Genomic DNA, 23,990 nt, shown 5'->3' on the forward strand with positions numbered 1-23,990 from the left:
TTACTCTGTTGTTTTGTCTGTGTTGGGTTCCTGGGCTTTTAATGATATTTGTACAAATTCTTGTGTAAAAGTTGTACTGAACACATCGGTATTCCTGCAGCTCCATTCACTGATACCACAGGAGGCCTTCCACAATGACCCTGTTTGGCACATCCAGTCTCCTCATGCCCTCCTCAGTCTGTCTGTGTTTTGTCTTTTCATTCCTCACGTAATCAAGCAGCAGTTTATGCATGTGGAGCCCAGTCTCTTTTTCAGAGCGTTCTTCTTTGGGGTCAGGATAGCGATGATGGCTTCGTCGAATACAGTCTTCAAGCCTTTCTGTGTTAAAGCTGAGCACTCCATGTAGCAGCAGGCTCCAACCTGCAAATGAGGAGAATAGGGTTAGGGTTAGGAAGCACCTCCACATGCGATCCACAACCACGCTGCTCTTTAACCACACCCTCTGGTTCTTACAGCTCGGGATTACAACTGCTAGTTATACAGGATAAACTGCTTCACACATTATTTGTGTTAATAAATAGTTTAGTGGAAGTGCTGTTTTTAAGGACTGTGTCAGCATATAACTGTGATATTTCAGTACTTCTTGTATCACTCCCTGAACTTCTACAACTGTTAAAAATATGGAACTTAAAAAAAATTAAAAAGGTAATGATCTGACTTCATGCTCCTGGCAAATTTTTTATAAAACAGATTGTTAGATTCAACACTTCCCTTCCTGGGCAGTAGGCACAGTTTGGACTCAAACAAAGAAACACCCTGCATGTGGTTAAAGACAAGCTCAGCATCTCCCTGCACAGCACTCATTAAACACTCAGAGAATCCCATTCTCCATGTCAAGGGCCACTGTCTTTCGTACAGTCAGAATTCAATGATGAGGATACTGCCAGTGACTTTTTCATTTGCTGCTGGTCTCCCATAGGAGAATATTACTTTTACTAGAAAGTGCTTGCTTCTAGCCAATAGGGCTGGGTTTGAAAGCAATGCAGTGGGGAGTATCCAGTACTAACCCTTACTGCCTGGGACACCACACCTGCTGTGGAACAGAGGAGATGAACCAATCTGCTTTGCTGTGAGCAATGTGGCCCACAAGTATGGAAACAAAGTTTAAGGTAACTGTAATAATACTGTAAACTTTATGTGTACTTAATGTTTCCAGGTTAGTCTCCATATTGGAAGGTAATGTAAAGGAATATTCAACGCATGTAAAAACTACTAGTTTCTCCGCCACAAAGAAAGGATTGAGAGGCTACATCGCAGGTAACTTTCCATACCCATTTGCGGAAAAAAAGTACTGTATGTGTATGTAGAGGGATAAATCTTCCATTGAACTGTTATTTCTCACTTACTGAATTTGAAACATAGACTGTAATATCAGTTATCTTTTTAGAGTCCCTCTTGACAATGTGTTGATGACCTATTACGAATTCATGGGCTCTTTCATGCTTCCATAGTTGTACTTTTAATGATTAAATAACACTGTAACAAATTTTTTCTTTTTTTTTGTTCCTGGGTAGTAAGTGTTATTTCCTAATTGTTTATGCCTCAAAAGTATAGAAAATGGCTATTATTCCCCACAAACTTTGCTTTTGTGACCAGGACAGTGATATTTCAAAATATCACTATTTCCAATGGGAAAACAGGCAAATGTGTGTCTTTTTGTTCACATAAAGTCAGAAAGAAACAACATATGAATTCAAATTAACATGTATTTATACTAAAGTAATACAAAAATGACTACAAAAGATTTAGAAGTGAGTAGTTTTTCGAGATTTATGATTATAGTGTAAATACAGTATAATCGTAAATCTCGAGAAACTACTCACTTCTAAATCTTTTGTAATACCAGTCTGCAAACTAGTGGGCTCCAGTTTGTCTTTTACTCAACATGGTTGATGACTAAATGGAGACTACTTTTATTTTATATATATGTGTGTGTGTGTGTGTGTGTAAAAAAATGTAGTCTAGTGATAGTCCTAATATGTATATAAATACATACGCGCGCGCACGCACACACACACACAGTTTAAAATATCTAAAATTATACCGCTGATGGAGGTGTGTAATTGAAATTGGGGCCATTTTAATGTGTGTGTGTGTGTGTGTGTGTGTGTGTGTGTGCGCGCGCGCATGTATTTATATACATATTAGGACTATCACTAGACTACATTTTTTTATCGGTTAATTTACAGGCATTAGTTGATTAATCGGTAGATAAAAATCGTCGATTAATCCGTGCACATTTTTAGTTAACAATCTTATTGCGACTGTCCTGCATAGTAATACTAAAAAAAATCTACAGAATTAAAAAAAATGCCCTATGAGAATTTGGTCTTTTTAAAAGCATTTTTATTATTTTATTACAGCTGCGTACTTGGCTTCCTGTACTTCTGCTTTTAATCATTATGAATCTTGTTAGAGGTTCCCTAGAATACTCTGGCTATTGGCAAGCGATTGGTTAACATGCTGTCGTAGTCAGAAATCAGAGAAAGGAATTCCACATAATTACCTCTATTTGAGGAATTGGTGCCTTCGTTGTGCCCTCTGAATGCCAATTAGTGAATGCCAAGGTAAACAACAGAATCAAGTGTTTAAGAACCTCATAATTTTTTCAGAATATTGTTTAATATCACGCTAACATTAGCATACCTATGTCCCACCTCTACAGACTAATGAATGGATAGCTGCAAAACCAGGGGAGATATTTCACTTTCCCATTGGTTAACCTCACAAGACCGTCAACTGAAAAGTAGAATATCTTCAGCTGTTTATGCCTGCCTCCGCTCACTTATGATTGGACTGCCATGGAAAAATTCAGATCTTCTATTGGCTGATTTTATTTAATATGTGAAAAAAAATAATTCTGCACAATTTAAATTGTAAAATAAAATGAATCTTTGATCAACTCTTTGGTTGATTAATCGGTCAGATATAATCCCTTATTATATATATATGGAAAGTCGGTGACGAGTCTTTGAATACCTGTTAATTAGCGATATCTGGTTGGGTTCCATACAAGTTAAAATTCTGGACGTACCTCCTTGGCCAGTTTCTGCCCTTGCTCCATGCCTATGGGCTTCTCTTTCATATCGTTCAGTTTTGCTATTGTTTTGGGGTCATCACGGAGGTCAATCTAAAAGTAAAGAAAAAAGACAACATGAAGGACAGAACACAGACACAGCTATTTACTCTTTTGTCTTTCGCAGGTGCTGCAAAACTCTGTTTGAATTACAATACAAGTCAATAATGCAGGCCTGGCTGTGACAAAACTAGTCTTGACTGCTGCAATCCTCTGAAATTACATTCAGGGATAAAAAAAGAAGCTGCATCACTGTTGAGCTACCCTCTACAAATAGTAAAAATACAAGAAGCTCTGTCTTCATAACATGCACTTATAAATGAGCAAATGCAGGCCTACAGTATATGCATACTGGACAGTACACATCTTCAGGCAGGGCTCTTCAGCATTTGTGCTTACAGAGCTTTTAACCTCATCTCCTCTCACTGACAGGTCAGAATCTGTAACGGCAGTGAATCACACCCTACCTGTTACAAACAGAAGCATCACACTGCCTCTAGGGGTAATCTGTGATGTTGAAACCGGAGTGTCACACATACCAGCCCATCATCCAGCCAAGTGCAATTAAACCCCCCTGGTGACAATCCAGGAGTGACATTCAGCCTGATCAAGCTGCAGCCAGCAGGGAGCCGAGACCCAGTGTCCATAACCTTGTCTATTATTATCAGTGACTTTCCAGTCATCACCTCTTTGTAATTAACACTTTAAACACTAAAGAACTACACACCAGAAGTCCTTCTCGACCTCCGTCAAATAATTTGAAACATTTCTTTAACCTTGAGCGTTATTTGCTTTACATGATACCATGAATACATACAATATTTGGGACCCCCGAAATATTGATCGTTCAGTATTCTCAACGTCTCTACCCAAGGGCTCTATGGCTGATGGTAGCGCAGGCAATTTAAAATTTAAAAATGTTCGGTATACTGAACAAAAGGGCCAAGAAGGTTACAAATTCTAAACTGGACAACTTAATATTATTCGGTAACACGTTCTACCTTGAAGAAGCTTGGGAGGCAGTTATCTGACATTATATATGTGGGACAGCTCAATCCTAATGCATTACTGCATGACAGAGAATGGTTCTCTGCCTTACCTGAGTTCCAATCAAAAGGAAGGGGACGTTGGGCGCGTACTCCTTCAGCTCTGGCACCCACTCCTCCCTGACATTCTGGAACGAGGCCGGATTCACCACCGAGAAGCAGATAAGGAACACGTCCGTCATGGGGTAGGAGAGAGGCCTCAGGCGGTCATAGTCCTCCTGAGAGACAGTGGCGGGATTAATCAACACGCCCTTTCCAGCAGTGAAAAGAGACATCTCTCTTTTTTTTACTGTAAACACACTTGCTGTAGCCTTTTGAACTGGCGCTGTCCACATGACTGACGTTGATGAAACTTTGATCAGGGCAGGCAAGCAGTCAGGGTGGATGTGACATTTTATAACGTGAAAAAAACAAACTCTGCTTGATTAAATTGTGAAAAAATTTACCTCCAATCAATTCATTAGTTGATTAATCGGCCCGATAAATCTGTTAATCGGAGCAGCCCTAATTTTCATATATATATAAGTACATTTAATTGCATAGTATACTGCTTTAATCATTGTAGATCTAACTTTATGCAATCAACACGCATTTAAATCGAATGAATGAAAAATAATTAATTAATATTGCAAGTATGATTAGTGCAGTTTGGTTTACTGTTTACTGTGGGTGTGTAAATAAAATAATTTTTTGTAGCCGGTAAATGTATGCTTTATTGACCTGATTATGGGACCACTAGGGTTTGACTGGAACTCTGCAAAAGAAAGATGGGATGAGGGGTTCATGGGCAGAACTTATGTGCACGTTTTACTGCACAGACACACACACACTAGAAAAATCCTGCCATTTTTTGCGGATATCTGTGCCCTCTCTTGGAGGGCCAGTATTTGAGGTGTTCATTTTCTGAGCAATATTTGTCCACTTGTTGATTTTTGTTTGATTTATAACACTGTTATTCACACTTTTATTCTTTTGGCTTTTCGTTTTCAAAAGCGAACAATCGTTTAAACCACTTATATGTATTTCAAACGTGCCTACACCCAGCTTAAGTGTGAATCAGACCCCACCAAACGATGCGCTTCAAGATCGCTAGTTAAGTTGTAGTTTCACGTGGGGTTTTGTGAAACACACGTGAAAATCTATCAAAAGCAGCTGAGTGAATCATAAGAATCATCTTCAAACACCAAGAGCTAATGTGATCAAAAAATGGCCCCCTGATTTTATTTTGCTTGACTGTAAACTGCAGAGAAGAGACATGAGAGTGGAATACTATAACCTTAAGTTATTCAAACTTGGATAATAAAGTGGCTAGTGGCCAGCATACACTAGAACACATTTTTGACAGCACTGTCTTGCAGCTGTCACTTGCTGGAAGGGATGTAAAGGTACCCCAATGTCATGATACAAGGTGTATCACAATATACAGGTCATGATACTATAGGGTTCATGATGCATGTTACAGACCAGGTGAATTCTTTGTATAATGAGTATGTGATTATTATAAATGGTTGTATATTTAGTTTAAATGTCATTACATGATCATTCAGTCATGCAGTCTACAAGCAGTAGCTATATGGCACTTTTGGGCAAGTACCAGGTGTGGAATCTAAAAGCTAACCAGGCTAAATAAGCTGAAATTTGAGAGAGAACCAGAACCAGGGTTGGAAGAGCGATTAACCAGAGTTAGTTTATTATTGAACAAAGGTTAGTTCTGAGATTGTATATCCCACCACAGTTTTCATGCACTGTGTTGTATGTGCTCCGTGCGCTACCATTGCTGGTAGTGTCACGTGAGCTGTTCAGTGTGTAAATAAATCCTGTTCACCTGTGTAGCATATCAACTTCAACCTGTCTCAATCTCTGGCATTTTTACACACACCCTTATGTGCTGTTTGTTTTTTTGTTGTTGTTTTAACATATATTTGGATTAACTAATTCTGGCAGAAGAAATAAGCGTCTCACAGTTTTACTTACATATGTAATTTTATTAATCAATGTTGGGGAAAAAAAATCACACTTTTATGCCTCAATTGAGGTCTTCAGAATAAATAGCCTTTTCAGAGATGAAAGATTATTGAAGCTAAAGTATTGAGTGCATGCATTCCCAGATGAGAGATTACACAAAAAAAGAGTGAAGGGCTCCATTTAAAGTCTAATTGAAATCAGATATTATCAAAATAATTAATACTGCATTTAATTTTCTTCTAGGTTCTTCAATGAAGTGATTCCTGATAATGATTCTGATGGGAGATTCAAGTATTGGGACACAAGTGGAAACAACAATGGAACAGCTGATCATACAGAACATTTCACTCTCAGACAACGGGACCATCGAAACTGCTGTTGCCTGACTACGAGATCACCCAACATGGACTTTTTTTTAAAAATAATGTGACATTTGAATAATTCACTGTAGTGTTGAATATGTCTAAAATGAATGAAGGGACATGAAATTGTCTAAAATGAATGAAGGGACATGTTATTTGTAATAATGAGTTAGCAATAGAAGTGGTATGCAAAACAGGTACATCTGTGGGGGCAATGCATGGAGAATATCACAAGATGTGATGGAGGTTTGTATAACTAAATAAGCAGAAAAGGAACAGTTGTTTACTAATGTGTTACAGCTAGATAGTTAAATATTCACACGCTATTTTTGTTCAATGCATAGTGATCATTTTTTAAGTAGGTTCTAGTTTTTAATCAATCTTATGTGCATTATAAGGTTGAGATAGTCTAGAATATTGGTATATCAATACAGGTCAATCAATATGGCATATTCTGAACAATCACACAGAATTTTTATATAGTAATATTAAGTGTAAGTCACCCCCTGGTTTTTATTTCACACCAATTCTCTCTGTTCAGATGGGAAACATTTATTTACCTGCCCTTGAAGCCAGTGGATTTGAGATTGCGGCCTGGTCGTACGACAACTACATGGCACCTGAATGAAATGTGTTCACAGGTATCCACTCTCAAGTGAACCAAACTGGCAGAGCACGAGTCACAGCTCCGCAAAGCCAAAATGGAGGTGAACTTGGATCAAGCAGAAGCCAGAATACTGTAGAGCTTTGGCTGGTCTGGTGAAGTGGCGAATGACACTTTTTGGGATTGGGTATTTCTGGCAGTTAAGGTAGTAATTGTTCTCTGGAATCTAGTGTACTGTTTTTGGCTGCGCAGACAAAAAATACAGTTGGGGAAGATAACTGACAGCTTTGAAACTATGCGACTGCTCAGAAATCAGCTTTAGATTATTTTTCTTTTTTTTCTCTTATTTCTTTCTTTTAGTTTAAGCGATGAAACAGGTAGAGATATAAAGTGTTATGTTTATGAAGGAAAGAGGAGAGAATCTTTTAAAATATTTTGAAAAGGGAATGTTGGAGAAACATGGACAGGTGAAATGAAGCAATTGTCCTGACAGCAGGACCGGAGGTTGTCTGTCTACCTTCAGTCCTCCTGAACGGTATGAGGGGTTGCTGCAGTGAGTGAAAACGCTTTTAAGATATCCATATAAGACCTAAAGCTTTGTTTTGAGGTTTGGTGTGTGTGTGGGTGGGTGGGTTGTGGGGGGGTTAATTTAGGGTGTAGAGATGGGAGTAAATTTTGGTGACAATCTCAATGAGTACAATTCCTGGTTAAATAAACACATTTTAAAATATTTTATTTACAGTTAATAATAATAATAATAAATAATAATAATAATAATAATAATAATAATAAATTTAAATTAGATGGATGTAATAATTGTATTCATTGAATATGCGATTAAAAATGAGATTAACTAAGATTCATTTTATTAATTGCTTGACAGTCCTAACTAACAGATGCATAAAAACATCTTCCCCCATCAACAATGACTGCTGTTGCCACAGAAACACACTGGCAACCTTGGGGATGCATTCCTCCTCTGCCTAACAAAGTACAGGTTAAACATTTAGTGCAATTGGACCGGCTAAGGAGAGAACGCTTTCTGTCTCAAGCTCTGTATTGAATTATGTTCTGGGAGAAACTGTCTGGAACGGTTTCTTTGTAATGAAAGAAACTTGTACTGTATCGCTACCGGGAGACCCTGGATCAGGGCCACACAGTGCTGTACAAACTTCATTCTAAGTGCGGACGCAGTGTTGCACTGGGGTCCACTTTGTAAAACTATAGAGGTGAGATCAGCGTGCACAAAGAAAAACAAAAAGGTAACAGACAAACTGTGACATTCCCATCTGTTTCAACCAGGAAAACAAGCATGTCATGTTTGCTCCGAGAAATTTGAAAATGCCAAGCAAATGGATTGGAACAAATGAATGCTTTAATACAAGAACGTGTTGCCTTCCTCCATTACAGAAAACAGCAGCTTTTTATGATTCTTGTGCCCTATTTAATCTTTCCGTTGTGTAGTGTATGCAAATAACTCTACCACAGAGCTTGAGATAAACTGATGCATCCTGGTACCTTTGCTGTAGGTCACATGGTCTGAATGGAGCTATACCATTGGAGGGTGCTTGAACGAGAACACATGAAGACACCAGGAAGCAGCTGCAACTTTTCAACAATAGCGTTGTCTTTGAGATATCTGCATATTCCAAACTGATGTGCAAATCAAAGCAACAAACCTACATATCTTCAACTGATGAAAATGGGGACCCAAACAGTGCTGAAAAAACACTGTGGTCAGCACTCTATTAAGACCACTTACTGCACGTGTTCCTTTGTGTTGTGGTTCAAATTCTTAGAATTGCAAAATTAATTCTGTCATTGTCATTATCAATGGTTATCAATCATGTATAATTAAGACTCAAATGACTCATAATTGAAACATAACCAGATTACAGTGATTTGATTACAAAGCACAAACTCACATGTATTAAACTTCCAATCCATTGAGTTATGTAAGACGGTCAACTAGCATCAAACAGCAGATTTAAAGATAACGGCCAAGTGAGCCGACTCTGCTGGGAGGCATCGGACTCCTTCAGGGGTGGAGAGGAGATCTGGAGGCGTTAGAATCCTCTCAGTATAGGATTCCTTCAGTGATGGATAGGAGATCTGGAGGTGTTGGAATCGTCTCAGTATAGGATTCCTTCAGTGATGGATAGGAGATCTGGAGGTGTTGGAATCGTCTCAGTATAGAATTCCTTCAGTGATGGATAGGAGATCTGGAGGTGTGGGAATCCTCTTGGTATAGGACTCTTTCATAGGGTGCAGAGGAGATCTGGAGGGGTTGGAATCCTCTCAGTATAGGACTCCTTCAGGGGTGGAGAGGAGATCTGGAGGTGTTGGAATCCTCTCAGTATAGGACTCCTTCAGGGGTGCAGAGGAGATCTAGAGGAGTTGGAATCGTCTCAGTATAGGACTCTTTCATGGGGTGAATAGGAGATCTGGAGGGGTTGGAATCCTCTCAGTATAGGACTCCTTCAGGGGTGGAGAGGAGATCTGGAGGTGTTGCAATCCTCTCAGTATAGGACTCCTTCAGGGGGTGGAGAGGAGATCTGGAGGGGTTCGAATCGTCTTGGGGCGTCTCATAAATATACTTAAATTTATACTGAAAACATAGTTTAAAATAAGATGGGCCCTTAACTATTCCGTTTTATTCCTTCTTATAATTTGTCCATAAACCTTATATATATACCACCTTACAATATATACCACAGGTTATATAGAGGTCAGTACATATATATTCTCTTGCCAAAGCTTGATATAATACATCTGTCGAAGCCATGTCTTTGAACTTCTCTTCCGTACACTTACTTTTTATACATAGTTCATAGAGCATGAAATTGAAACTTCCACTTATTACTAATTATTCTCCACTCGGAGCTATAAAATGATTGCTCCACTTGCTGGTCCATTTGGTGTACATGATCCCCACATTTTCTACAATTACAAGGCTATGTTTAGCCAGTTAGGTCATTGAATTTGTATGTGGCCTCTGGTATGATTTTACTTCACACATGCTTCTGTACCAAGTAAAGATTTGATACATTCTTTATTACCTTCTTACTGAACACATGAAAGCATGCTGACAGAAACTCACAGAATTATGTTCCACTGTAGCAAGAGTTATCTCTCACACCTTACACTGCCATTGCCCTTGCAATATTAAAATCATATTACCATTTTATTTTTGTCTCATGAGACAGAATTCTGATGCCGTAGGTTATGAAAAAATACATCAAATGTTCATGGAATACATAGATAATTAATTTACTTTTGAAATCCAAAAAAACTTGAGGTCTAAATGAGTTTAAAAGTCACCTTTTCCTTTCTGAATGAGAGCTCTTTGTGCCCAGAGACCCACACAGATAAGAAAAGCTTGGCAGATTAATGCAGCCTCATTAATGAAACACTAATCATGCATTTCAGAGCAATCCACCAACACACTTTAGCACATGCTTCACATTTTTCTGCCAACTTTACTCTGCCAACCTAAGCGTAGCTTTTGTTGTTCAAGGAGATTTTAACCCGCTCTAAACAGGGAACTGAATGCGTTCAACACATTAAGAATATGCCCAATATGTGGGTGGCCCACATCTCCATGGTAACATTAAAAACAATGGGCCCTATTCACATAACTTCAGCCCTGTTTTAAAGAATGTTTTATTAAGCCCTTTAAAATAAGCTATATTAACATAGCTATGTATGATTTCACATATGTCCTAATATTGTTTTCATATGAATAAGGCATTGATTTGGAGTACACTCAACACTTACACATAGTAGTAGCTTTTGTTCACAGATAATTATATTTTAATTACATTACCTTTTTGCAAAGTTTAAAACCCAATTTTGTAACGTCACAAACACACCCCACCTCCAACTAAGTTAGTTCTTGCAGATATACATTTTTTCTCCCCTAAGACAGAATAGGGTCAAACCTTGCAGTAGTTTAAAACTCAACCTTGTGAGTCACACTTTACCTGTCTTTTTTCAGTTAATAGCCCAGACAATGTGATATAAACGGAGGGAGCAGCCAGAGAGCTTCAACACAAACTTACAATGGAGGCACAAACTACACTAGACTGGAGTAAAATGGAAGTTGACAACTACAGGTTTGTGAGCGCTGAATAATTGACCACCTGTTGCCTTTGAATGTCCACTGAACCGGGTTTCTGAAGGAACTGAGCACAGCAGCAGCAGCAGCCTAGCCGCCCCACTGTAGAAGGACGAGCGCTCTGTAGAGGAGAGGCATGGGGCCACAAGAGACAGAGGGCATCGCAAGGGCTTTCACTTTCCCTGCAAGACTCTGCTGTCCTAAAGCCCTTGGAAAAATGTACCAGAGAAATTTCTGCACTATTCCAATGCTTTTCCTTTATTTACCATGATTTACTGTGCATTTTTAATATGCTTGATCATACCTCTCTAGTGTTTGAAAATGATGTTGCCCGACATGCCTGCGCCATGTTAAAATTTCGGTTGGGCATATAAAAACATATTTCTAATGCTTGAGTCAGGCATCCAATTTTTTTTTCATGTCATAAAAGCAAAACAAGCTATTCATGAAATGAATTAGATGATTAGCTTGCTTTGCTTTTATGCCGCTCGCCATGTCGCCACAAGATAACGTTTTTTTCTGTGTGGCTAAATTAATTTTCACTTTGTTCGCCACAGTGGCAAAAATTAAAACCGAATGTAAATCAGACCAGCCAGCAAGATTTCTATTAAATTATGCATTCGGCCAGATTGCCCAATGAATTTCCTATAACTTGCTCCTCACGTAACACATAACCATAATAATGCTGTATGGGAGGCGTGTAAATAACTATCATGGCGTCGAAACGGTGAAAATTACAGAAATATTTTTAAAACAGAAAATAAAGCAGACAGCTTCACGAAACACACAGCTTAATTTTTTCTGTTTGACAGTCAGTAGGTCCCTATCTCTGTTGTTTGATCAGAGGCAGGGGGTGACCGGAGGATTAATATGGTTGAAGAGTGATTATAGACAGTACACCCTCGGCAGCTTACCAGGGATCCAAGAGAAAGATCAAAACAAACAATAAGTTAAGCTAGTGCAGTAGTAAGCTGTGAAGTCGCCTTGGATAAAGGCATTAGCTAAATGTATTAATAGGCCTAAAATTATGACAAGCCCTGTTTTTATTCTCCATATGACGCAACAGATAAAAAATAACACCAAAACTTTTGTTTTGATAGCACACGCTGCAGGCTTAAAATAAAATATGCATTTTGTCTTGCGGAAACAAACATATTAAAACCTATTCATATTGTTAAGTATGAACACTTTCTACCGTGGAAACAAACGTCTTTACAATTCATGTAGTACAATTGTTATTGTTTTAGCCCTGTGAACTTACTTGTAAAGGGCAGACAAGTTCAGTACCCATTCTACCAGTGACAGTATTTTTGTTCACTGAACAAATGGTAAGAAAATAGAAAAATGTACCATTGTACAAATGGTTATAACTCTGTTGTTTTTTTTTACCCAAAATGTACCATTTTTTTCCACAAGTTCAGTTTCAATAGTACTTCAATGCCATTTAGTCAGATCAAAAATTCATATGTAATTTTGTAAATGTAATGTAAAGATGTAAAATGTAAAATGTAATGTAATTTAACATTTAAAGAGTAACAATCATAAAATGTATATATATTATATTATATATGGATCAGATAAATATATCAAACCTATATTTATGAGCTTTATGTTAAAAAGACCAAAAAAAATATATATAAAATAGATTATAATCATATATGTTATGTTACACTTTTTGTATAATATAATGCGGTAGTTGAAATAGCAAAAAAAAAAATATATATATATATTTGCTAAAATGTGATGGCGTAATATAATATGTTTGATTATGTAGCTATGTTTCTACTCAATCTTTGAGCTGTCTACTATAATTTCATGTCACACATGCTTGTATCACTTATAATTCTGATGCTACATGCATGTAAGGTTATTTTTTACTTAACTTGGGGGTGTAAAAAGTTGGAACTACATGCCTGACCGAGCATGTTAAAATTTCTAAAATGTTCTAACCCTGCTCTCTGGTCTTTAAAATGCTTCCCTGTGCTCTACCATGCTGTCACTATGGTTTGCTATGATTTTACTACAGTATGGGAATTTTTTATAAGGCCCGAATGCAGAGTAAAAGACCTCATACTCTTCAGGAATAGTAACAGAAACAACATTTGAAGACGCTTGTCTTTGAGAAGTTTTAGTGTTATGATCGTGTGTGAAGTTTCAGGTCAACTGCCTCTCACCTTCGTCCTCTTTGCTCAGGCTGTATCACCATGCAGCCAAACCTTTCATGGCTCTCCAAACCCCCAGGTCCTGTTTACTGTACGGTACACACTTCCCTACTTCCCTAGGTTTAGTCGTACAATAAAACATGCTGCTGTGTGTTTGTATAAATTGAAAAGGATTTACAGCAGATTACAAGGAGACAGACTCTGGAAGCAGAGTTAAGAGGATTAAAAGACACTGACATCATTGTTGTACTCAACACTGGAGGATGTACTGATTATAACAGCATCACGGTTTGCTGCGAACTGTTTGCATAAGCCTTAAAGAGTAAGCCACTTCAAATAAAATGTTCTTTTCTTATTTTTTCTGCTGTACCTATTTAATAACATAAGAAAGTTTACAAATGAGAGGATTCCATTCGGCCCATCTTGCTCGTTTGGTTGTTAGTGGCTTACTGATCCCAGAATCTCATCAAGCAGCTTCTTGAAGAATGCCAGGGTGTCACCTTCAACAACATTACCCTCACAATTCTCTGTGTAAAAAAGTGCCTCCTATTTTCTGTTCTGAATGCCCCTTTGAATACTCTCCACTTGTGACCCATGGTCCTGGTTTCTTTTTTCAGGTCATATAAGTCCCTTGGGTCAACATTGTCAATACCTTTTAGAATTTTGAATCCTTGAATCAGATCACCGCATAGTCTTCTTTGTTCAAGACTGAATAGATTCAATTCTTTTAGCCTGTCTGCATATGAAATGCCTTTTAAACCCAGAATAATTCTGGTCGCTCTTCTTTGCACTCTTTCTAGAGCAGCAATATCTCTTTTTGTAGCGAGGTGACCAAAACTGAACACAATATTCAAGATGAGGTCTTATTAATGCATTGTAGAGTTTGAACATTACTTCCCTTAAATATAACACTTTTCACAATGTATCCAAGCATCGTGTTGGCCTTTTTTTTATAGCTTCTCCACATTGTCAGTATCTCCCATATGATATTTATAATGCATATTTTTATTTCCTGCGTGCAGTACCTTACACTTTTCTCTATTAAATGTCATTTGTTATGGGTCTGCCCAGTTCCTGCCCAGACCGTTAATGCTGCATCAGTGTTTGCCACTCCTCCTATTTTTGTGTCAACTGCAGATTTAACAAGTTTGCTTACTATACCAGAATCTAAGTCATTAATGTATATTAGGAATAGCAGAGGACCTAATTCTGATCGCTGTGATACTCCACTGGTTACCTCAGTACGTTGTTTTCTACATGTTAACCACTCCCTAATCCATGTACATGCATTTCCTTGAATCCCTACTGCATTCAGTTTGAGAATTAATCTTTTGTGCGGGACTTTGTCAAAAGCTTTCTGGAAATCTAAATCAACCATGTCATATGCTTTGAAATTATCCATTGTCGATGTTGCATCCTCAAAAAAATCAAGCAGGTTAGTTAGACACAATCTCCCTTTCCTAAAACCATGTTGACTGTCTCCCAGGATACTGTTACCATATAGGTAATTTTCCATTTTGGATCTTATTATAGTTTCCATAAGTTTACATATAATAGAAGCCAGGCTTATTGGTCTGTAGTTACCTGGTTCGGTTTTGTTCCCTATTTTGTGGATCAGTATTACGTTTGCAATTCTCCAGTCTGTCGGACTCCTGCGCGATCTTGGTTAGCGGTTTGTAAATAACTTCTTTCATTTCTTTGAGTACTACTGGGAGGATCTCATCCAGCCCAGGGGATTTGTTTATTTTAAGAGCTCCTAGTCCCTTTGACACTTCTGCCTTGGTTATGCTAAAGTTATTTAAAACTGGATAGGAACAGGTTGACATGTGGGGCATGTTCTCCGTATCCTCCTTTGTAAAAACTTGTGAAAAGTAATCATTTAATATATTTGCTATTTTTTTTATTCGTCTATGATTTTGCCATTTGTATCTCTTAGACATTTATGATTTTTGCACTTATTCGGAGGGGTTATGATTGCAATGACTCAAACAGTGCTTTCTGTAAGATGTTTTTTTTTATCATTCTGGAGTTACTCTCCAATTCTAGTTGCTTGCCAAAGCTTTGGCCAGATTAGCCAAAGTTTCCTGCTATTCGTAATTCGTAATGCATCTAGTGCATTTTCAAGAAAGCAAACTTGATCGAAAGTGTCAGATCACTAGATGGCCCTATCTCTTACTTCTGCAAAGACACTTTAGCTGGTCTGGTAGAGGGTTTCCCAGTCCTGGTCCTGGGGACCCCCTGTATCTGCTGGTTTTCGTTCCAACTGAGCTCTCAATTACTTAATTAAACGCTTAATTGAACTGATAACTTACTAAATTTGTACTTGTTTTCAGCACTCAAACAGTTGCAGATTTCCTGTTAGCTTTAACATTTTATAAGTAACTTGAACTCTGCAACTGTTTACGAGATGAAAAGAATTACAAAGGTCTAATTAAGCACATTATCAGTTCAATGAAGGGTCTAGTTAAGTAATTGAGAGCTCAGTTGGCATGAAAACCAGCGACACAGGGGGCCCCCAGGACCAGGACTGGGAAACCCTGATCTAGTACATATATCTATGAAAGGCAACTAGAACAGAAGAGCAGCTCCTGAACTCAAGTGGAATCCCCATAACACAGACACAGATGCAAAGAATTGTATCAGAGTACTATAGCATGTATATAATTGCATTAAAAACAACTCTGGATCATTGCAAACACAATGAAAAAAACACTAAGAAAATGAAATCTCTGTAACCTTACAGAGAGCCAGTGAGGAAATGCTGACATGCATGACATAAAGGGTTAACGCAAACGCCTTAACTGGAATCTAAGAGAGTGATTCCCAAAGACCATTTTAAAAGCATTTGAAATAAACTTAAAACAGACTCTGGAGATGGCTTGAAATGCCTGTAGCAAAAGAGCTCCACTTACTCCATTGTGAGCTCTCTCTCTCAAACATAAACAGCTTGCTGCAAAATACAAACCCCATGCTCCCCGGCTGGATTACCCCTTTATTAATCTGTGCTGAAAATACCCTTTCATTACAGTTCAATATCCGAACTTAAGAGACATGCAACAAGCAAATGAAAGAAATGAAAAGGTGCAATTCCAGGGAGTGTGATTACAGGCTTACTTGACTTAACTAAATTAAATGTGTCATAAGGCATTAATGCCCAGCACAATAGCCCCCTGACCAGTTCCTCAGTCTGCACATCCCTCCTTACTATAAGAACCCTGCAGCACAATCTGAGGGTTAAATATACAACGAATACAGCACTTCCTTGCCATTGGCAAAAGCACTTAAAAACATCTAACCACCGCCTCCCTTAGAAGGTTGAAATTCAAATGCTGCCTTCACTAATGTATAAATAGAAAAGCGCCCCACTCCTCTCCCTCAGCAGACACAGAGAAGCCAAGGAAGTTCAAGATGTCTGTGACAGTGCCATTGTTTGTTAATATCACGCGTTCCAATATTTGAAAAAGTAAAGCTGTTTAAAACAACTGCAGCATCCCATCCCCCATGCACGACAACCTCAATAAAGATGGAGCATAAACAAGACTAGCTGACAATGTCAAATAACTTCCAAGATAATTTGACAGGAGTAACATCAAAAGAGCTTGGCGGAACTAAATGCAACCCTCCATTAAATACCTAAAGGAATTTCCATCACACCAAATGCTCATGTATGAGATATAATGACTGTATTTAACAGTTTCTGTACCGTAGTTAATGTGAGTTACTGCTTTACCCCGACCCACACCACACACACACACATTTTCTGCGTACACATTTTCAAGACAACAGAACTTTGTCAGTTTATAAATTAAAAAAAAAAATTGTTAACATTTGTGAAAAGCAGCCATTAAAACAAAGCAGAACCAATAGTATTTCCTTGAACTCTGCAGATTGCTGCTGACTCACTGCTGTTGCAGATTAATGTGTGCAGGCTTGTCACTCACACAGACTGCTTTAATGTTTTCTTGCACGGACGACTGAATGTTAGTTTCTGATAAAGCTCTTCTAACTTTCTAACAGATTGTTGGATTGATTCGAAAACATACCCCTTCATAACGGTGGGGAGATGGAACCCACACACACACAACTGCAGTTTGTTTTAATAAAAGCGTTCCCCGAGAAACCCACCACTTGCCTATTAATAGATCTGAGCATATCGTTTGGGAGCGCAGACTGGGGTGACTCGTCGTGTTAGTCATCCACCCTTCTAGTTACGTGTATGAATTTGCACATTCAGATCCATGTAGTAACTGCTTAAAAAGTCCTCGATTTCCCCTGCCATCAGTATTAATTAAAGTTTATTATACATCATAAAACATATAATATTGCAGCCTTCTACTTAGCTGCAGTGAACAATTCCATAAGTGTGAACTGAGCTGCATGCAGGTGAGGCTTGTTTCTGAACAATTCCATCAGTGTGAACTCAGCTGCATGCAGGTTAGGCTTGTTTGTTTTCAAAAGACGAAATTGCTTTAGCCAATCATCTGTTATTAATGTGTAAATGGATCGCTACCAGTCTACCTCAGTGGCCTTGCGCTGAATGCACAAAGCGAGATTGCGTGTTCTGAATTTCAGATTGAGGGTATGCATCAAACCTTGCAGAAGTGCACTTTCAGAATGTGCTGCAATGCCACCCACGTGGCATTCTCTACCACAGTCCTGGACAGTTCAAGAGCTTGAGGCTCTACTGTTTGATGGGATTAAATCTGTGTAACTGCGTGTACAGTGCTGACCATGCAAGCTTTGTATGCTCCTTTCTCATGTCTCTCTTACTCTGCTTCTCAATGCCAATACAAATGAAAGCAAAACCCTTGCTCTCTTCCTCTTCTTTACCAATCGACAGGGTATATTTAACATTTAAAGAATGGTAAAATGTTGCTGCTGCTTTTTGGCTTATTTATCTCCACTTTCCATTGCACAGCTGGTTAAGCCATTCTAGGCTTTAGTATGAGATCATCAGACTTCACATCAGACTTTAAACCCACTTCTGTTGACCTCTATAAATTCACAGTCGGTCATGGTTCAACAAAGACTGTGAGGTTCAAACATACTTTAACAATGAAAACAAGTTGGACATTATTTAGCTGTGGTACAATACTGTATAGCATGTTCTGGTCTTTAGGAAATCTCAACTCAACAGTAACAACATGTAAACTCACAAATCAGACATAAAACAGACAAAATAGCAAATATTCGTCATGAAGAATCCCTGCAAGGATTACTATATACATAGCAGTTTTTTTTATAGCAAGAAATGCAAACAGTGGGAACATTGCACTGAAGCAAAAGCTCAGCACGTCTGGCACAGAGACTCGGACTGTCACAGATTTACAACCATGAAGTAAATATACCAAGCATCCAGAAGCCTCCAATGCGCAGGGTTAGCAGTGGTTATTTCCAGACCAGCTTGTGAGGCCTAACCCTGAAGGGAGGTTTACACCCCATTTCTTGTAATTTCACTGGCTTTGATCTGCCCTTGGGTTAACCGCATGCCATGCTCTGGCACTCAGTGTGATTGATCTGTTGAGGGCCCTTGTGCTCCCTCCCATGCTCCCCTGACAAACACAGCTGACAACGCGACCAACGCCCGTACCGGGAACACGAGGGAGGAGTACGATGGGACTGTTTCGACAGGCTCAAACTCTGTGCCGTCGGCCCCCCTTTATCTTCTATTCATAACCGCTGTTATTTGGTGAGGATGAACAATGCCAGTGTTAATACTCGGGGGGTGGGGTTCTTTATTGGTTTAACCTTCCTCCAGGTCCACAGTAATCGGGGGTGCTTGGGGGCACACCCGATGGAGTTTCCAGTTGAAAGTGGAAGGCAGCTTGGCTGAAGCTGGTTTCCCTGGGTGTCAACAGAACAGGGGAGTCAGCAGGACAGCAAAATGTCACATGACTCATCACTGAAGAGAAGGAACTTTTATTTCCTGATCCGCTGAAATTGTATCAAAGCTCCCAGTAAAAGCTTCTTGTCAACTTCTCCATAATTATTAAGTGCCAGGAAGACGGGTGCTTTCCAGTGTGCCGCTTCAAAGACATATTGGCAACAGCTGACAATTAGCTTCATGGCTTTCCACCTAGGTCACCGCCGGTTTATTTATTGTTTTTATATATCACAGTTGGAAAAGGTTTTTTTTTTTTTTTACAGTTTGCACTGCACTCTTAAGAGCTAAAATAAAACTGAGATTGCTTTTAGAGTTTTCAGTATGAGAATAGCAACACATTGAGAAACACTCTACTGCACTTACTGTAAGTGCCAGAGCAGGAGATGCATGTATGCAAGGAAAGCGTGACTATGATACCAAAAGTGCTCTGGGATAGGGGTACTGTAGCACAGAACGGTGGACTACTCAGATAGAAAAGTGCCAGACGACCTCAGAACCTGGTATTCCACTAATCGCAGTCAGATGATTGTTAAAGGATTGTAAAGAACAGTTTCAGATGGACAGAAATGCAGTTAAGTTTGCAGTCCATTCATTCATTTAAAGGTTACATTTTTGAACATATAGTCCAGTTCCAAGCAGCTTTAAATTATAGTGTAAAAAGACTACTGAAAGTCTCAATATGGTGTGGATGTACTTGACCACAACTGATCCAGGTTTGCATTTAAAATACAGCATGCCATTCCAAATAATTTCTTGTTGAAAGCAACCTTGTACCAAATCATCCATGAATGAAAACAGAACCGATTGAAGGCTGATAATAGAATCATTGGTAAAACTTTACAACAATGCCCAAAAAATGAATCTGAATTCCACTAGAACTGCTATTGTGTATCCAATCCTCTAGTATCCAAGATGACTTTGCTGTCACATTTTAGTGTTACAAATTGATTCATTATTCTCTCCTATGGTACAGAAATAGAATGGAATTATGTTGACAATTAGAACTGGTTGACGTACCTGTCCCGCTGTGTCATAAAGTCCTAAAAGATATTGCTTTCCTCCAACTGTGACGCTGACTGCAAAACAGGAACAACAAGGGTTACGTGCAACGGCCATCACCAGCAACAGCCATCACCAAAGACAAGTTAATTCCAAAGAACAGGTCTGGAAATTAAAATGGTGAAAACTTAAAAAAAAATCACGTCTTCACAAACTTTTTTATTTTTTTTATTTTGACATGATGAAACACTGTTTTCATATAAATACGCCTATTTTATATGGATTTACTTTAATAATTAACGCAACAAACGTGTTTTTGTAATAATGGGTATACATATTAAAGCAGTTATTAATTTTCTACATCAATAACATTTCAAGACTGACAAACCATTATTACTCTACATTCCACACTAATTGGATCACATTTTTATCCAACTTGTATAACTGGACAAGTTTCAACATTAGGTCTATATTTATGAAACGGTGCGCTGTTTTTTGTTCTGCTTCTACATGCTTCATAAATAAAACGCGCTGTTTGTTACTTTACCTGCATAATGATCAAACACGGTGGGTACGTACTCCTCGGGAAAGGCGTCGTTGGCATAGCTCATCAGCAGGCAAGTTTTGCCCACAGCGCCGTCCCCGACAACCACACACTTCAGCATTACTGTGCCTGTTCCATTTGCCATAATGTGCAGAGAATCAACATTATAACCGCTCACTTTCCACCGAGCAGACGATGTAATCCTCCCCCAGCGGCGCATCAACACCACCAGACCGCTCTGCCTGCGCTCCCTTCCAAAATAACAGCAACTGGCATGTCCTGTCTAGTTACCAAATTTGGCAGTCAAACCGCTTTGCTTCCTCTTCCCCATCCATAAATACAGTACAGACAGTGCACACAGACTTGAAACTAAATGCAGCGTGTGCACCAACGTGTGTGTATGTGTGTTTTAAATAAAGACTGACTGTAAAAAAAAAAGTTCCAATCGGTAGTCCATCACCTGTAGTTCAACAGCACCCACCCAAACAAATGCCCCCCTACCTCACGTAACAGTATTACTCCACTGTTACGCAACTGTTACACTTATCTTACTCCCTCCGTACATCAGTCTCAGTTCCACAAGCCCCAGTGCCAACTCAAGCTTGCGATGGAGGCGGAGCGTCGATTCCAAGCTAAGGCACTCGCTCAAATGTGCGGGAAAAATAATTCAACGTATACAATTTCGGCACAATTTTGCGTTAGGACCAATTCCCCTATTCTGTCAGCAATTTAAAGAAACACCACCCTGGGATAACAAGCTCAGTACGGTACTTCCAGTGTCTCTTTTCCAAAAAAAAAAAAAAAAGTTTTTAGACATGGAAACGTTGTTCCATTCAACCAATATATTGTTGCTTAAAGAAATTCTATCTAATAAAATATTTCCTTCAATGGTATCTTCTAGTGCTTTCTTCTTCCTGAACTGAAGTTAAAGCCTACATTAAGCACAGTTGCTATTGGGGCAGCAAGTATAGTTACATCTCCCAAAACTGATTTAGGGTTTTGACAGTAGAAGGTACTTTGGATTAATTTGCTACAGGGATTGCCTATGGAGAGATGTGTACAGGCTGTCAGTGATCCGCAGTGGGATGTTGCCAGGTAAACTCATTGCCCTCAGAACACTGGGGCTGGCAGGTTGCCATGGAGACAGCTGGTGAAGAGCTGGCCAGACTGACCACAGGGAGGGAGGCAGTAATGAGGAGACAGATGAGAGAGCAGAGTGAAGCCAACACCTGGAAATAGCAAGTGACTCTGGGAAACTTGCAAGTCATGGTAACTGAGTTCTACTGCTCAGATATGCAAAGACAGGCAGGTCGTTGCTTTTTTTTAAGGCAACATTTTCCATCTGTAACAAACAAAAAATAATACATATACAGATACTAACTGAAACTATATTGCAAACATTTGTTATTCTAAAGTCTTGAATGTATACACAGTTTTCAGTGCTAGATTTCGCGTTGGAATTGGCAGTGGTTTTCCACTGTGAGAAACCCCACAAAAGAACTGCCTCATGCTAAGCTGTGAGCTGGCACTAGAGTGAGTGGAATGGCAGATGCCACATCGAACTTTTTTCAGTTTAAGCCACAATAGGCCTTGGCTTTATGCGTGAAGCCATTTGCCCAGTCATTAAACAAACTAACTAACAGATAATTGTGCAATTTAACCTCTCCCTTACCAAGTTTCTGAATACCCAACCCAACACAGCAAGCCACCTTCTTTTTATTCTTATTCTTCTACAAATAGAAATAAGTCTTCTTTTTGTATTTTTTCTTTTTCATTTCATGAAAACTTTGTTGATGAGCCCTTAGTGTCTCATAGCAAACCAATCAGCTGAGGCTGGGCATGGCTATCCTTGGCAGGTCTGCACTCTTATGTTTTAGTAATTTTATCACTTTTGACAGATGCTGCAGCGGTCATGTGATTTAACAATGACCTCATAGTTTTCGGTACCTGCTGAGGACAGCGCTGAGATTTAAAATCCCTGGCTGGAATTAAAACACAGTAGGGGAAACATCGGGCATTGAAAGAAGAGCGGCATAGCACCACTGAACTAACAATACAGACTGTACTGCATGCACAGGAAACACAAATTGCACCACACACTCCAGACCTGAACATTACATAAATATGGAGAAGCAAGGGCAGGGCGTTAGCCAGTAACCTGACAGTTCAGAGATGGACATCTTAACATTCAACTAAAGCCTGAGTATCATGTTATCAGTATAATTAACTCACCAGCCGCATGGAGCTCCATTACATACTGAGATACAAAGTTCAGCTTCCTCAAATCCTCTTCTGCCATTCGATACCTTTTCAATGCAAAAGTCTTCTTGATTGTGTAAATGCCATGTATTTTAAAAAGAAACAATGGGCTGCAGAATTACATTAAATTAATTCCGGTGGGTAATGGAATTCCAGAACCCCCAGGTGGAATTCTTGTATTGTAATTCACTGCAGCCCATCTGCTAATCTGCTATTGTGGTAAAAAGCACTAGATGATTCCTGAAAATAGCTGAGCATATTGATTTGTCTCACATAATCTCTGTAGGACACAGGTCTATGGTTTTCTATGTCTCTTATGTCCCATGTACTGTTACTATTATATCCCAATCCCTATCACATGAGCTGGGGAGCCATTCTAGGTCTTTATCAGACACCCATATCTCATCTCTCCATATACTCTGTAACTAAAAGCTTGAGACCTGTGATGCAGTCCACCTTTCTGAAATTATATTTGTACTGAGCTGTTCTGCAGATGGAAGCTCGTCAGTCGGGTTTCGTTTAGTCTCAGAGAAACTCAGAGGCAATGGACATAAAAAGAAAGTCTTGCCTCCAGAGGGCGGTAACTGGAGTTGCTGGGGTCACAGCTAAACAAGTTCAAAAGAGCTAAATAAATCTGTGCAGCATGCCGGGGAAGAGTCTCACAGCGTCGGGGCTGGACCTTGAGCAGAGAAATAGTTAGGATCTTTACCCTTTCCATAAACTGCATTGTGAAAACATTGTTTATCCAGATCAATAACCCTGCAAGTAATTATAACGATTCTAAATAACATTTACACTGCAGTTATAGGGCTTCAAAACTGATTTAAAATGCGAAAAATAAAAATGCATATAATACATAAACTATAGTTACCTAACACCTTTACATCATAACCTATTACAAAAACCCCAAAGAGTTTAACCACATTAGTGCTTTACAGACACCCAGTGGAAGCAACACCTATCATTGAGATA

General features: G+C 39.0%; 1 protein-coding gene across 1 annotated transcript; it reads right to left on the reverse strand.

The window, feature by feature from the left end:
• Nucleotides 1-87: 87 nt before the first annotated feature.
• Nucleotides 88-21,350, reverse strand: LOC121316339 (rho-related GTP-binding protein RhoQ). The gene is made up of 5 exons (XM_041251398.1): nt 20,763-21,350; nt 20,234-20,292; nt 4,176-4,340; nt 3,035-3,130; nt 88-360 (listed from the first exon to the last, which is right to left on the reverse strand). The coding sequence occupies exons 1-5, from the start codon at nt 20,977-20,979 to the stop codon at nt 205-207; spliced, it is 693 nt and encodes a 230-aa protein (XP_041107332.1). The 5' UTR covers nt 20,980-21,350; the 3' UTR covers nt 88-204.
• Between the last annotated feature and the right edge of the window lie 2,640 nt (nt 21,351-23,990).

The sequence above is a fragment of the Polyodon spathula genome, chromosome 5, assembly GCF_017654505.1.
Source record: "Polyodon spathula isolate WHYD16114869_AA chromosome 5, ASM1765450v1, whole genome shotgun sequence".
In the NCBI taxonomy this organism is placed as follows: Eukaryota; Metazoa; Chordata; class Actinopteri; order Acipenseriformes; family Polyodontidae; genus Polyodon; species Polyodon spathula.